This window comes from Vitis vinifera, chromosome 1 (assembly GCF_030704535.1).
Source record: "Vitis vinifera cultivar Pinot Noir 40024 chromosome 1, ASM3070453v1".
In the NCBI taxonomy this organism is placed as follows: domain Eukaryota; kingdom Viridiplantae; phylum Streptophyta; class Magnoliopsida; order Vitales; family Vitaceae; genus Vitis; species Vitis vinifera.
This window is the reverse complement of record NC_081805.1, coordinates 7,923,948-7,934,246: the sequence shown is the minus strand read 5'-3', so window position 1 is coordinate 7,934,246 and position 10,299 is coordinate 7,923,948. Positions and strand designations below refer to the sequence as shown.

General features: G+C 35.9%; 1 protein-coding gene across 1 annotated transcript; it reads left to right on the top strand.

Moving 5' to 3' along the window:
• The first annotated feature begins 1,543 nt into the window (after positions 1 to 1,543).
• Positions 1,544 to 8,789, top strand: LOC100256748 (protein NSP-INTERACTING KINASE 3). Its single transcript, XM_010653305.3, has 11 exons — positions 1,544 to 2,513; positions 2,908 to 3,040; positions 3,182 to 3,253; positions 3,466 to 3,609; positions 3,747 to 3,818; positions 3,943 to 4,002; positions 4,100 to 4,197; positions 4,303 to 4,449; positions 5,710 to 6,051; positions 7,599 to 7,990; positions 8,256 to 8,789. The coding sequence occupies exons 1-11, from the start codon at positions 2,411 to 2,413 to the stop codon at positions 8,571 to 8,573; spliced, it is 1,881 nt and encodes a 626-aa protein (XP_010651607.1). The 5' UTR covers positions 1,544 to 2,410; the 3' UTR covers positions 8,574 to 8,789.
• Positions 8,790 to 10,299: the final 1,510 nt, after the last annotated feature.

Here is a 10,299-nt window from a genome sequence, read left to right as displayed (position 1 = left end):
CCAAAGCGACCAAAATACCCCTGGGTTTGGGTTTCCGATTCCCGAGCATATCAATGGGAATTTTGGGGATAAATATATAAAGGACTGCGCATGAAAATATAATAATAAATATAAAACAGAAACTATAAAGTAGAGCATATTTAGTTTTCCCAAAGCGACAAAAATACCCTTGGGCTTGGGGTTCTGCATTTGAGCACATTAAGGCACCTTCATTATTAATCTTGATTCAAATCTAGATGCTACCGAATTAATAATTAAGCTTACATCCATTTCTCAATTATGCCCCTCCCTCCCCCAACTATTTACTCCTCTTTTTTTTTTCTTTATTTGAAAATTAAATAAAAATTAATGTAAAAATATTATTTAAATTTCCCATTTTGAATAAAAGTTAACATCCTTTATTTTTTTAATTTAAAGGTAAAATTTAAATTTTAAAAATAATATTAGCATGTAAAGTCGAATACGTTGATGTGGGAAGGGTATGATTGTTGATTGTTATGTAAATTAAGCAGCAGAATTAAGGGGAATGTAATTGGTCACTGTCGACGTGGACGTAGCCACGTGGACCAGGCATGTCTCCCGGTGGGTGCATTTTAGAGATTCCTTCCTCACGGTATCCAACAAAGAATAACAAAGGAACAAAACGTTGGCAGCGCCACCACCGCGGCGCATTTTAGCGTTGGGCATCGGAGTGCCAAAATCCCACACGCTCATCCTCATCCTTCCCCGCCCATCAGGGCTATTCTGGTAAATTCAATCAGTGGTGGCGCTGCATACAAGCTGTTGGATTAATCCCGATCATCATAAAACATGGAATAAAATTATAAATGATCGATGAGCGTGTGTACTGCGCCATCCCCGTGCATTGTAGCAAAACATTCCAGAGTACATCTTTCCCCACTGCGCACTGTAGATGAAAACTGACTGTCCAAACACCCTACAGTAGGACCAGTGGCCTCATTATATCAGTTAAACAAGTGGCAATTAATTAGTCTTTTTTTTTTTTTTTCTACAAAAATATTTTCTTCAGTCTGTTTTTAACAAGGTGAAATGCATTTTCAGAAGATTCTGGTAATAAAATTTTATTGGTTTTTAGAGAGGGAAAAAACAAATTGTGATGGAGATGTTTAAGAGGGAGTAGTGTGTGGGTAAAGGGGTAATTAAAAAGAGGGATGCAGTGAGTGAAATATCCAAAGAAAACAAGCTTTTTGGTTGATGACCCAAATCTTTTTTCATGCTGCAGAAGCTAATGATGAAACATGCAAAAAGAGAATTAATATCTGAAAAGGAGTGAGGAAAAATAGTTGGGATTCAACAGAACAATGATGCAAAGCTGCAGGGAAGAACTTTTGGTGAATGGAGCCCAATGCTCTAGTGTGGTTACTGGGTTTGTTTAATACAAACCTTTAAAATATGCGGTGCATTTTAGCAAAGTGTGGGCCATCGCCTGCAAAAACACCTTTTTTTTTTTTTGTTTTAAAAAAATGCTTTTTAAAAACATTTGTTGAAGGCAGAAGCCAACAAAGGCCAAGACAGCCAAAGCACGTGACCTGCCGAAAACTTACCTGCAAACTTTTCTTTTGGCTTGGACATGCCATTGTTCCCTCTGATCAATCCCATACATCTATTCAGTCCAATCACTGAGTGAAAATTAAATTAAATTCATCAAAATAAATTTTCTATTATTTTTTTTCAAAATCTTTTTACTGGGTGTGTGCATCTTTATCTGTGACCACTTTGGCCTTTTATTTTGGCCCTTGTGTGTTTGGTTGTTTCTGTGAGATGTGATTTTTCTGTTATTTTCTTGTTTTCTTTTTCTCTCTGCTGAAAGAAGATATGGTGGTGGAATCACTGGGGACGAAGAAGGCAGGGCTAAAAACCAACAGCAAGCCTACATGGAATTTGTGGGGATCGGATAAAATGTATAGGAATCGAACCCGCTATTCTCAGATCTCTAGGATCTCAGAATTTCAGGCTTGATGGGTGTTTGTTTCTCGAGAAAATTCTCCTCTTCTTGTTGAATTTCTCAGTCCAAATGGTGCTCATTCCACTTAGTTTGATTCGTATATCCGTTTTCTTTTACTTAGGCCATTGTTTGGGAGCTGGGAATTGATAAGAGAGTGACTGTATAGTCTGGGTATTTGTTTTCATGAAGTTCTACTAGGAACTAATCGAGTATGTCACAAGGGAAGAGCTGGAAGGAAGAGTTGCCGTTGTGTTAATGGTGGCTTTGCTTTATGAGGTTGTGACTGTGAGAGCCTTTTTTTTTTTTTTTTTTTCTTGAAGCAAAAGATTTTCCTGTAAGGTGATATAGAGAAATTTTATGTGGGTGTTTGTTGGTTATGGTGGATTTGAGAAGTCGGTCCTGATTGTGGAAAGAAGTTAAGAGTTACCGAGCTGAAGAAAGAATATGGAAAGCAGGGGCTATGTGTTGTGGGGAGTCGGATTACTGCTTTTGACATTGATGGAGGGTTCTTCTGCTACTCTTTCTCCTTCTGGTATCAACTATGAAGGTTTGTTTCTCTTGGTTTAGTTTTTCCTTTTTTATTTCTTTATTTTTTGAATTATCTTCATATTGTGCGAAAGAAAACAATGTTGTTCATTAGAATTGTAAAATCTGAGATTATTAATTGAGTTTTTTTTCCCCTTTGAAGAATAAAGTTCATTTCTTATCACGAAATGGTTATGGACAAACCTTTTCCCCCTTTGTAGGAAGTTGGGGATTCTTTTTCTCCTCTGGTTAATGTTTTGATGGTCCGCAAGAATATTCAAGCAAACCACAATTTAGCATTATTAAAATTTTGGGTTTCATATCTCATTTTTTGGTTTTATCAGTATAATACAGTCATGGCTTCAAAACCTGGGTTCTGATTTTCTTTCTCACTTTTTTTTTTGAATCTGATGCAGTTGTAGCTTTGATGACTATAAAAAATAATCTGAATGACCCATATAATGTTTTGGAGAACTGGGATATTAATTCAGTGGATCCTTGTAGCTGGAGGATGGTTACTTGCTCTTCCGACGGCTATGTTTCTGCTCTGTAAGATGTTCTAATCAGTCTATCTCTTACTTCTTCAAACAAGATCATTGATAGAGGAATATGAACAGAAAATGAATAGAAATATTATTCAATTTCTAGATTTGAACTCAATTCTTAGTTGAGAATTAATTTTCCAATCAGGGGGCTGCCCAGTCAAAGTTTGTCTGGAACCTTATCTCCATGGATTGGGAACCTCACCAACTTGCAATCTGTGTAGGTCACTACCACCTTTTTCTTTTTTAATGATTATTGAGGCTTAAGCAGTGTTTTTTTTTTTTTTCTCCTGCAGCTGGGTTAAGTTTTGCATGTTATTGGCTTTAATTTCAAATATTGTTTGCGGCAGGGATGGTTTTGAGTTCTCAGACTTTTGATTGTGAAATAAACAGTACAATAATATCAAAATTGATAATCATGCATGTGTGTAGGTTGCTGCAGAATAATGCCATTTCTGGTCCTATTCCTGATTCAATTGGGAAGTTGGAAAAGCTTGAGACACTTGATCTCTCCCACAATAAATTTGATGGTGGAATACCCAGTTCTTTGGGGGGACTTAAGAAACTGAATTATTTGTAAGTTTCAGAAACTTTCTGATGTCTTTGGTATTTCACTGATCTTAAACTGCCATTAGACAAATGCAGAACATGTCTATTTTTTGGGTTTGTACCAATCTTACGTGTTTTGCATTGTTTTCTCTTGAGCAAGTCAGGCGACTAAACAACAACAGCCTTACTGGACCATGCCCTGAGTCTCTTTCCCAGGTTGAAGGCCTCTCCCTCGTGTATGTCTTCAGAACTTTGCGCCATTTGGTACACTGTTTTATTTGCATGTTATATGAAAAAGAACAGAGCTAGTTTATAATTAATTCCATACACATCCATTCAACAAGTTAAATTTGCTTGCAGTGACCTTTCTTTTAATAATCTGAGTGGTTCCATGCCAAAAATATCTGCAAGAACCTTCAAGTGAGCTATACACTCTCTTTTTTTATGCTGCTTAGTTCCATTATGAGTTGCTATCTATGATCATTGAAGCTAGCCTTTTGCCTCTTTTCATTAACAGAATTATTGGTAACCCTTCACTTTGTGGTGCCAATGCCACAAACAACTGTTCTGCAATCTCTCCAGAGCCACTTTCTTTTCCTCCAGATGCTCTAAGAGGTAGCTATCACAGGTTATAGATGTTGCTTTTTCATCAGTTAGCCTTTTATTTTCCTTAATAATTGGATGACACGTTCCACATTTCTGGGATCTTTGGTTTGCTAGCTCATTCAGATTCTGGATCTAAGAGCCACCGTGTGGCTATTGCGTTTGGTGCAAGTTTTGGTGCTGCTCTTTTAATCATAATTATTGTTGGGCTGTCAGTTTGGTGGCGATATAGGAGGAACCAACAAATTTTCTTTGATGTTAATGGTTAGTTCTTCAAATTTCTTTTGCATTTCCTTTCTTATTGTTCTGTATCAGCAAATGAAGATAATCTAACATCTTATGACTGACATACGTTAAGGACCAAACAAGTAGGTCCTGGTGCAATACTACAGTTAGTGTCCCCTTTATTGGAGACTGATGTTTAATGGTTTGCAATATCATTTGCCATGAGCAGGCCTGTATGTGTGTGCATGCACACCTGTTTTGTTGGAAAATGTTTTAAGTTAAAAGTTTCAGTCAGAGTTTTTTTTAAAAAAATGAAGGTACAAATGAAGCACTTGAAAATTTTCAACATAGATGCCCCTTCTGAATTTCTTTCTGTGTTTTTGCATGTTTTCCCAACATTACTTCATTTCTTGTGTTTCAAACATTTTTTAAATCATCATGCTTTTGAAACCATTATATAATTTGGTAATCCTTATCTAGTTTGTTGTTTACAGTCTGTTTGGAGTGATTATTGAAGTGTTAGAAGTGCTTCTCAATGCTTGGTAGTGTGGTTGTGTTAAAAAAAAGGGCATTTGGCAAAGATTTTTTAAAAATCACTTTTAATTCCCAGAGAATCATTTGAAATGATTTTTGGACTAGCACTTGGGAGGTCCTTCTTCCAAAAAATCGCTTTGGCGGTGTTCAGGTAAACTTCCTAGTTTTTATTCTTAAAAATAGAAACTTCTATACAAAATATAAAAATTCCTATACAAAACGCAAAAAAATTACCTTGTATTCTCAAAAATGTTTTTAAAAATTTGAAGAACTGAATTTTTTACTTGAATTTTTAAAATTTTAAAAGTATTTTCAAGTACACAAGGTATATACTACTTTTAGTATAAGAATTCCTACATTTTGTACAAGACTTTCTACTTTTAAAAACATAAAATAGCAAATACATCCAAACACCACCTTTATTTTTTATTTTTTATGTATAATATTTTACCAAAGACACTTACAAAATACCTTTTCATTTTATATCCAAACATTAACCAATTCTCCATAAAAGTTTTTCTAGTAAAAGTGTTACTGATAGAAGTGCTATAAGGTAAAAGTGCTTTCATAAGAATCACTCCCAAATAGGCCTTTTATGCATCTTCAAGTATGGATATTTGTTTCCTTTTTTTTTTTCCTCTGTACACAAACATACTCATCCACATAAGTTGTGGTTAATCTTATTGTGTATGTAAGTAATGCTATCTCCATCTGTACCCATTTTTGTGCTTATGCATGCTTTAACCATGACATGTTCCATGGCAGATCAATATGACCCAGAGGTACGCTTGGGCCATCTGAGGAGGTATACATTTAAGGAACTTAGGGCTGCAACAGATCATTTCAACCCAAAGAATATTTTAGGAAGGGGTGGATTTGGAATTGTATACAAGGGTTGCTTAAATGATAGAACTCTGGTGGCTGTTAAAAGGCTGAAAGACTATAATGCCGTAGGTGGTGAAATCCAATTTCAAACAGAAGTTGAGATGATAAGTTTGGCTGTCCATCGGAATCTTCTCCGGCTTTGTGGATTCTGTACAACAGAGAGCGAGCGGCTCCTTGTTTACCCCTATATGCCTAATGGGAGTGTAGCATCTCGATTAAGAGGTTAGCTGACTATCCTTTAGTAGTTAGTGGTTAGTTTATTTTGGTCAAAGTCCTGTTATACTCTTTCTGTGAATTTGGTGACATATCCAGTCTTGATGCTGAAGAATCTTGCTGGTTTCAGTGGCAGCTCTGGAGAAGTACAGATTCCAGGTTTTCATACCCAGTAAAACGATTTATAACAAAATATTTTAAATGTTATTGTACTCAGTAAAAGGATTTATAACGAAACATTTTAAATTTATGTGAGTGCTGAATGCTGATCTTGCAAACTTAAAATGTGTATGTAAATTGCCAAAAAAAAAAGGACTTCTTAAACTCTTCTTTTTTTTCCTGGAAATTCCTGATTTATGCCAGTAGAAAATAACTACAATAAAGCAATTGTCATCAACAAATAATTGAGCTAGGACAAAAAATGTATTTGAATGAGAATTCAGAGGTGAAAATGAAAATAGAATTGAACCCATCCAAATATTCCTTGTTTTCCCTCTCTTTTTGGGTCCATAGAAAGGGATAATTTGGAATTATATAACTTTTATCTGGAATTGAAGAAAGGAAGATCGTGTCACAGGACAGATTTTTATTTTATTTTTTTATTTTATTTTTTTTTATTTTATTTTTGTGGTTCCTGAAGTTGGATTAATTAGAAAATTCACTTTGAATTTCTACACCATTTTGATAGTTGATATTACTAGTGCAGTTGTCACACAATCTAATTTAGCAGATCATTGCTAACTCTGTTTCCTTCACCACTGCTGCTCTGGCCACCTCTGCTATCACGATCAAACCCACCTTTACCACTTCCAGTACTTTTCTGATTGAGAACGCCTGTGTCACCATTGGTACCTTAACAAGATCACTACCACATCCATAAGGTTACACCCTGGTTCTGCCTCTGGAACCTCTATAGAATGATAGCATTAACCTCCTGTGATGCTGCCACACCTGCTATGACCCCCTTATTATGCACAACCACTGGCCCCGTGGGCTTCCCTGGAACAGCAATCACCCACACCTCACCACCATGCCAGTTACACCACCATTTAATATTCAGTACATTCATTGAACAATAAATTTTCAAATTTTGTGAGATTTTATTCAATGATATCCAAATTTCATTGTATTTAATTTTGCACCAATTCCATTCCCATGCATTCACTGCAGCCTTGTAAAAGTGTCTACTGCAAGCAGAAGCTTATGGTTGAAGTTCGATAGAAATTATTCTTCCTTGAATTCCCAAACATGTTCTAAGCTTATTGCTTGAACTATTGGTGTATTCCCCCAGTGTTGTCTTGTTATGTCAACTACTTTTTCTCATTCCTTCCATCATTTGATACTGGTTTTAAGCCAGGTTGATGCTTATTAAGCCAGCAAATTGACATATTCCAAGCTCTAAGCTATTGAAGAAATTATTTCATGGAAAATTATATTTGATCTTCCAATTTTTCAATAGTGTTTCTAACTCTTTTCTTAGGTAATAGATTTTGCCAGGATCTGGCATCTGTGCAAGGTGGTGGACTAACTTCATCAATTGTGGGTTTTCATCTCAGATCAAATCCATGGCAGGCCAGCGTTAGACTGGTCAAGGCGAAAGAGGATAGCTTTAGGCACAGCAAGGGGGCTACTTTATTTGCATGAGCAGTGTGACCCCAAAATTATCCACCGTGATGTCAAGGCAGCCAACATTTTGCTGGATGAAGACTTTGAAGCAGTTGTTGGAGATTTCGGGTTGGCAAAACTGTTGGATCATAGAGAGTCACATGTGACCACAGCAGTGCGGGGCACTGTTGGCCACATTGCTCCTGAATACTTGTCAACAGGTCAGTCATCAGAAAAGACAGATGTGTTTGGGTTTGGAATCTTGCTCCTTGAACTAATCACAGGTCAGAAGGCTTTGGATTTTGGACGGGCGGCAAACCAGAAAGGAGTAATGCTTGATTGGGTAATCTCTCTCTCTCTCTCTCTCTCACTCTCTCTGCCTGTTTTATGTGATGACTAGCAATTTTTTATGCTATGATGAATGCTGGAATGAGCCAAACCAGTGTCTTTTGGTGTATGAGATCTTACAGTTCCCTCCATAGAGAAAATCCATTTTCCTTGATTTACATAAATGCTAACCATTCTTCTCTACAAGGCTGTATAGATATATTTTCTTTCATTCCTGTGATCAATAAATCATCTTAAATAATAGTTGGACTTGTGTGCAGGTAAAGAAGCTCCATCAAGAGGGAAAGCTCAACCTGATGGTGGATAAAGATTTAAAGAACAATTTTGACAGGGTTGAATTAGAAGAAATGGTTAAAGTTGCCCTTTTATGCACTCAATTTAATCCTTCTCACCGCCCAAAAATGTCGGAAATATTGAGGATGTTGGAAGGTGATGGTTTAGCAGAGAAATGGGAGGCCTCGCAGAAGGTTGAGACTCCAAGGTTCAGGTCATGTGAAAATCCTCCCCAAAGATATTCAGATTACATAGAAGAATCCTCCCTGGTGATTGAAGCAATGGAGCTTTCAGGTCCCAGGTGACATCCATTTTTCTCGTGTCTCCCCCAAATCCCTACTCCCCTTTTTACATTGGTAAGTAGTTGGAGAGAGCTTCAAGTGAGATATATGTGATTGGTGTTGATAGCTGTTGAGTTGCATGTATTCAACTGTAAAGAAAAGGAAAGTCATATGTATAAGCATCTGGTTCTTTGTTGGAAGATTGATTGGGTTGATTGTAAATCTTCCAAAATTTTTCTATCTCTGAAAATATCTACCTAATTAACTCTCCCACAAATCAAAACATCCCATTGATCATAATGTAGCAGATGGGAACTGCCAGAAGATTTGATGCAACTCGTCCAAGTGTGGGAATAGGACCGACTCAGCTCAGCACGACCTCATGGACACTAATACCTTCAACAAAGCTCAAGTGCTCAACCACATCCCCACAAACCTTAATCCTGTTTTGTGGTAATGGAAATATTATATGTAACTCTCCATCTCATCATATGCAAAATGGGGATATGATCTTTTAAGTATCTTTGTTGTGTAAATGGTTCTTTCTCTTTTCTTCCACACTCGTTTCTTGTGCTCAGGGATTTGCGAACATTTATTCTGCACATATTTTTTTGATGCCCCAATCAAGGAGTCGCATGGACTAATAATGGGGTAAGGCTCCCTCCCCCCTCCCCACTCCTTTCTTTACCTAGAAATAAAATGACCCAACTATCGATCGCTACAGTCTCTGGGGAAAGGCGCATGGGGCCAATTGGTGGCCGCCCAAGGCATGGACGATGGATCTACTGCATTTCTCGATCAACAATTCATCGTTTCCATTGATAGGTTCCCACAGATCCGTCCTATCGGCCATAAATGTGTGCAGCCCGTACCAAAGAAAGCGTTGTTTTATCTGGGATCGCGGTTACGACTCCCTACTCCTAACCGTCTTGCTCAATACGACTTCCCTGGTGAAATGGAGAAGCTAATCTAAAAAAGGGAGAATTGTGTTTTGGGTTAGTTGGGCTGATAATTAGCCCAAGGTCATTTTATTGCCCATATTTAAATTCAAAGTCGTAGAAATTGAAAGGAAGGATATTGTGTTTAAAAATTCCCTAAAATATCATTGCCTATTAAATAGAAAAGGTAACCGATCACATATCTTTCTCATTCTTTCTTTCACCTTCTCTCATCTATTTATTAGTGAGACTAAGTTATATGATTTTCCAATCATTTTTCTTTAACAAATTTAACATGAGAAATAAATGATTAAAAATTATTATTACCAAATACATTTTTTATGTAAATAACTTTTAAATACCTCATCAAATATTATTCATTTTTTTTTTAAATTTACATAATATATAATAAATTTTTTTAAATACCTTGAAAAGTTATATAATATAAAATAAATATTATTGTTTATTTCAAACTTACATTATTTCTCATATATATTAAACACCTCATAAAATATTAGTTTTCTTTGTTTGTTCTAACTTGCAAATTAGACATCATCAAAATTTTTTTTCAAACTTATAGAATATATAATAAATATTTCGTACATTATTTGTCTTTTATATTAAACAATTTTTAAATGCCTCCTAAAATATTATTATTATTATTATTATTATTATTTTAACTTGTAAATTAGACACATAGTGTTTATTATTTATCATATTATTTTAAATAATATAAACACTCACATGCACTTCAAGATATTCAAAATTTCTCCCTTCCAAAATTACCAAATTGTTTCTCACACTAATCCTAA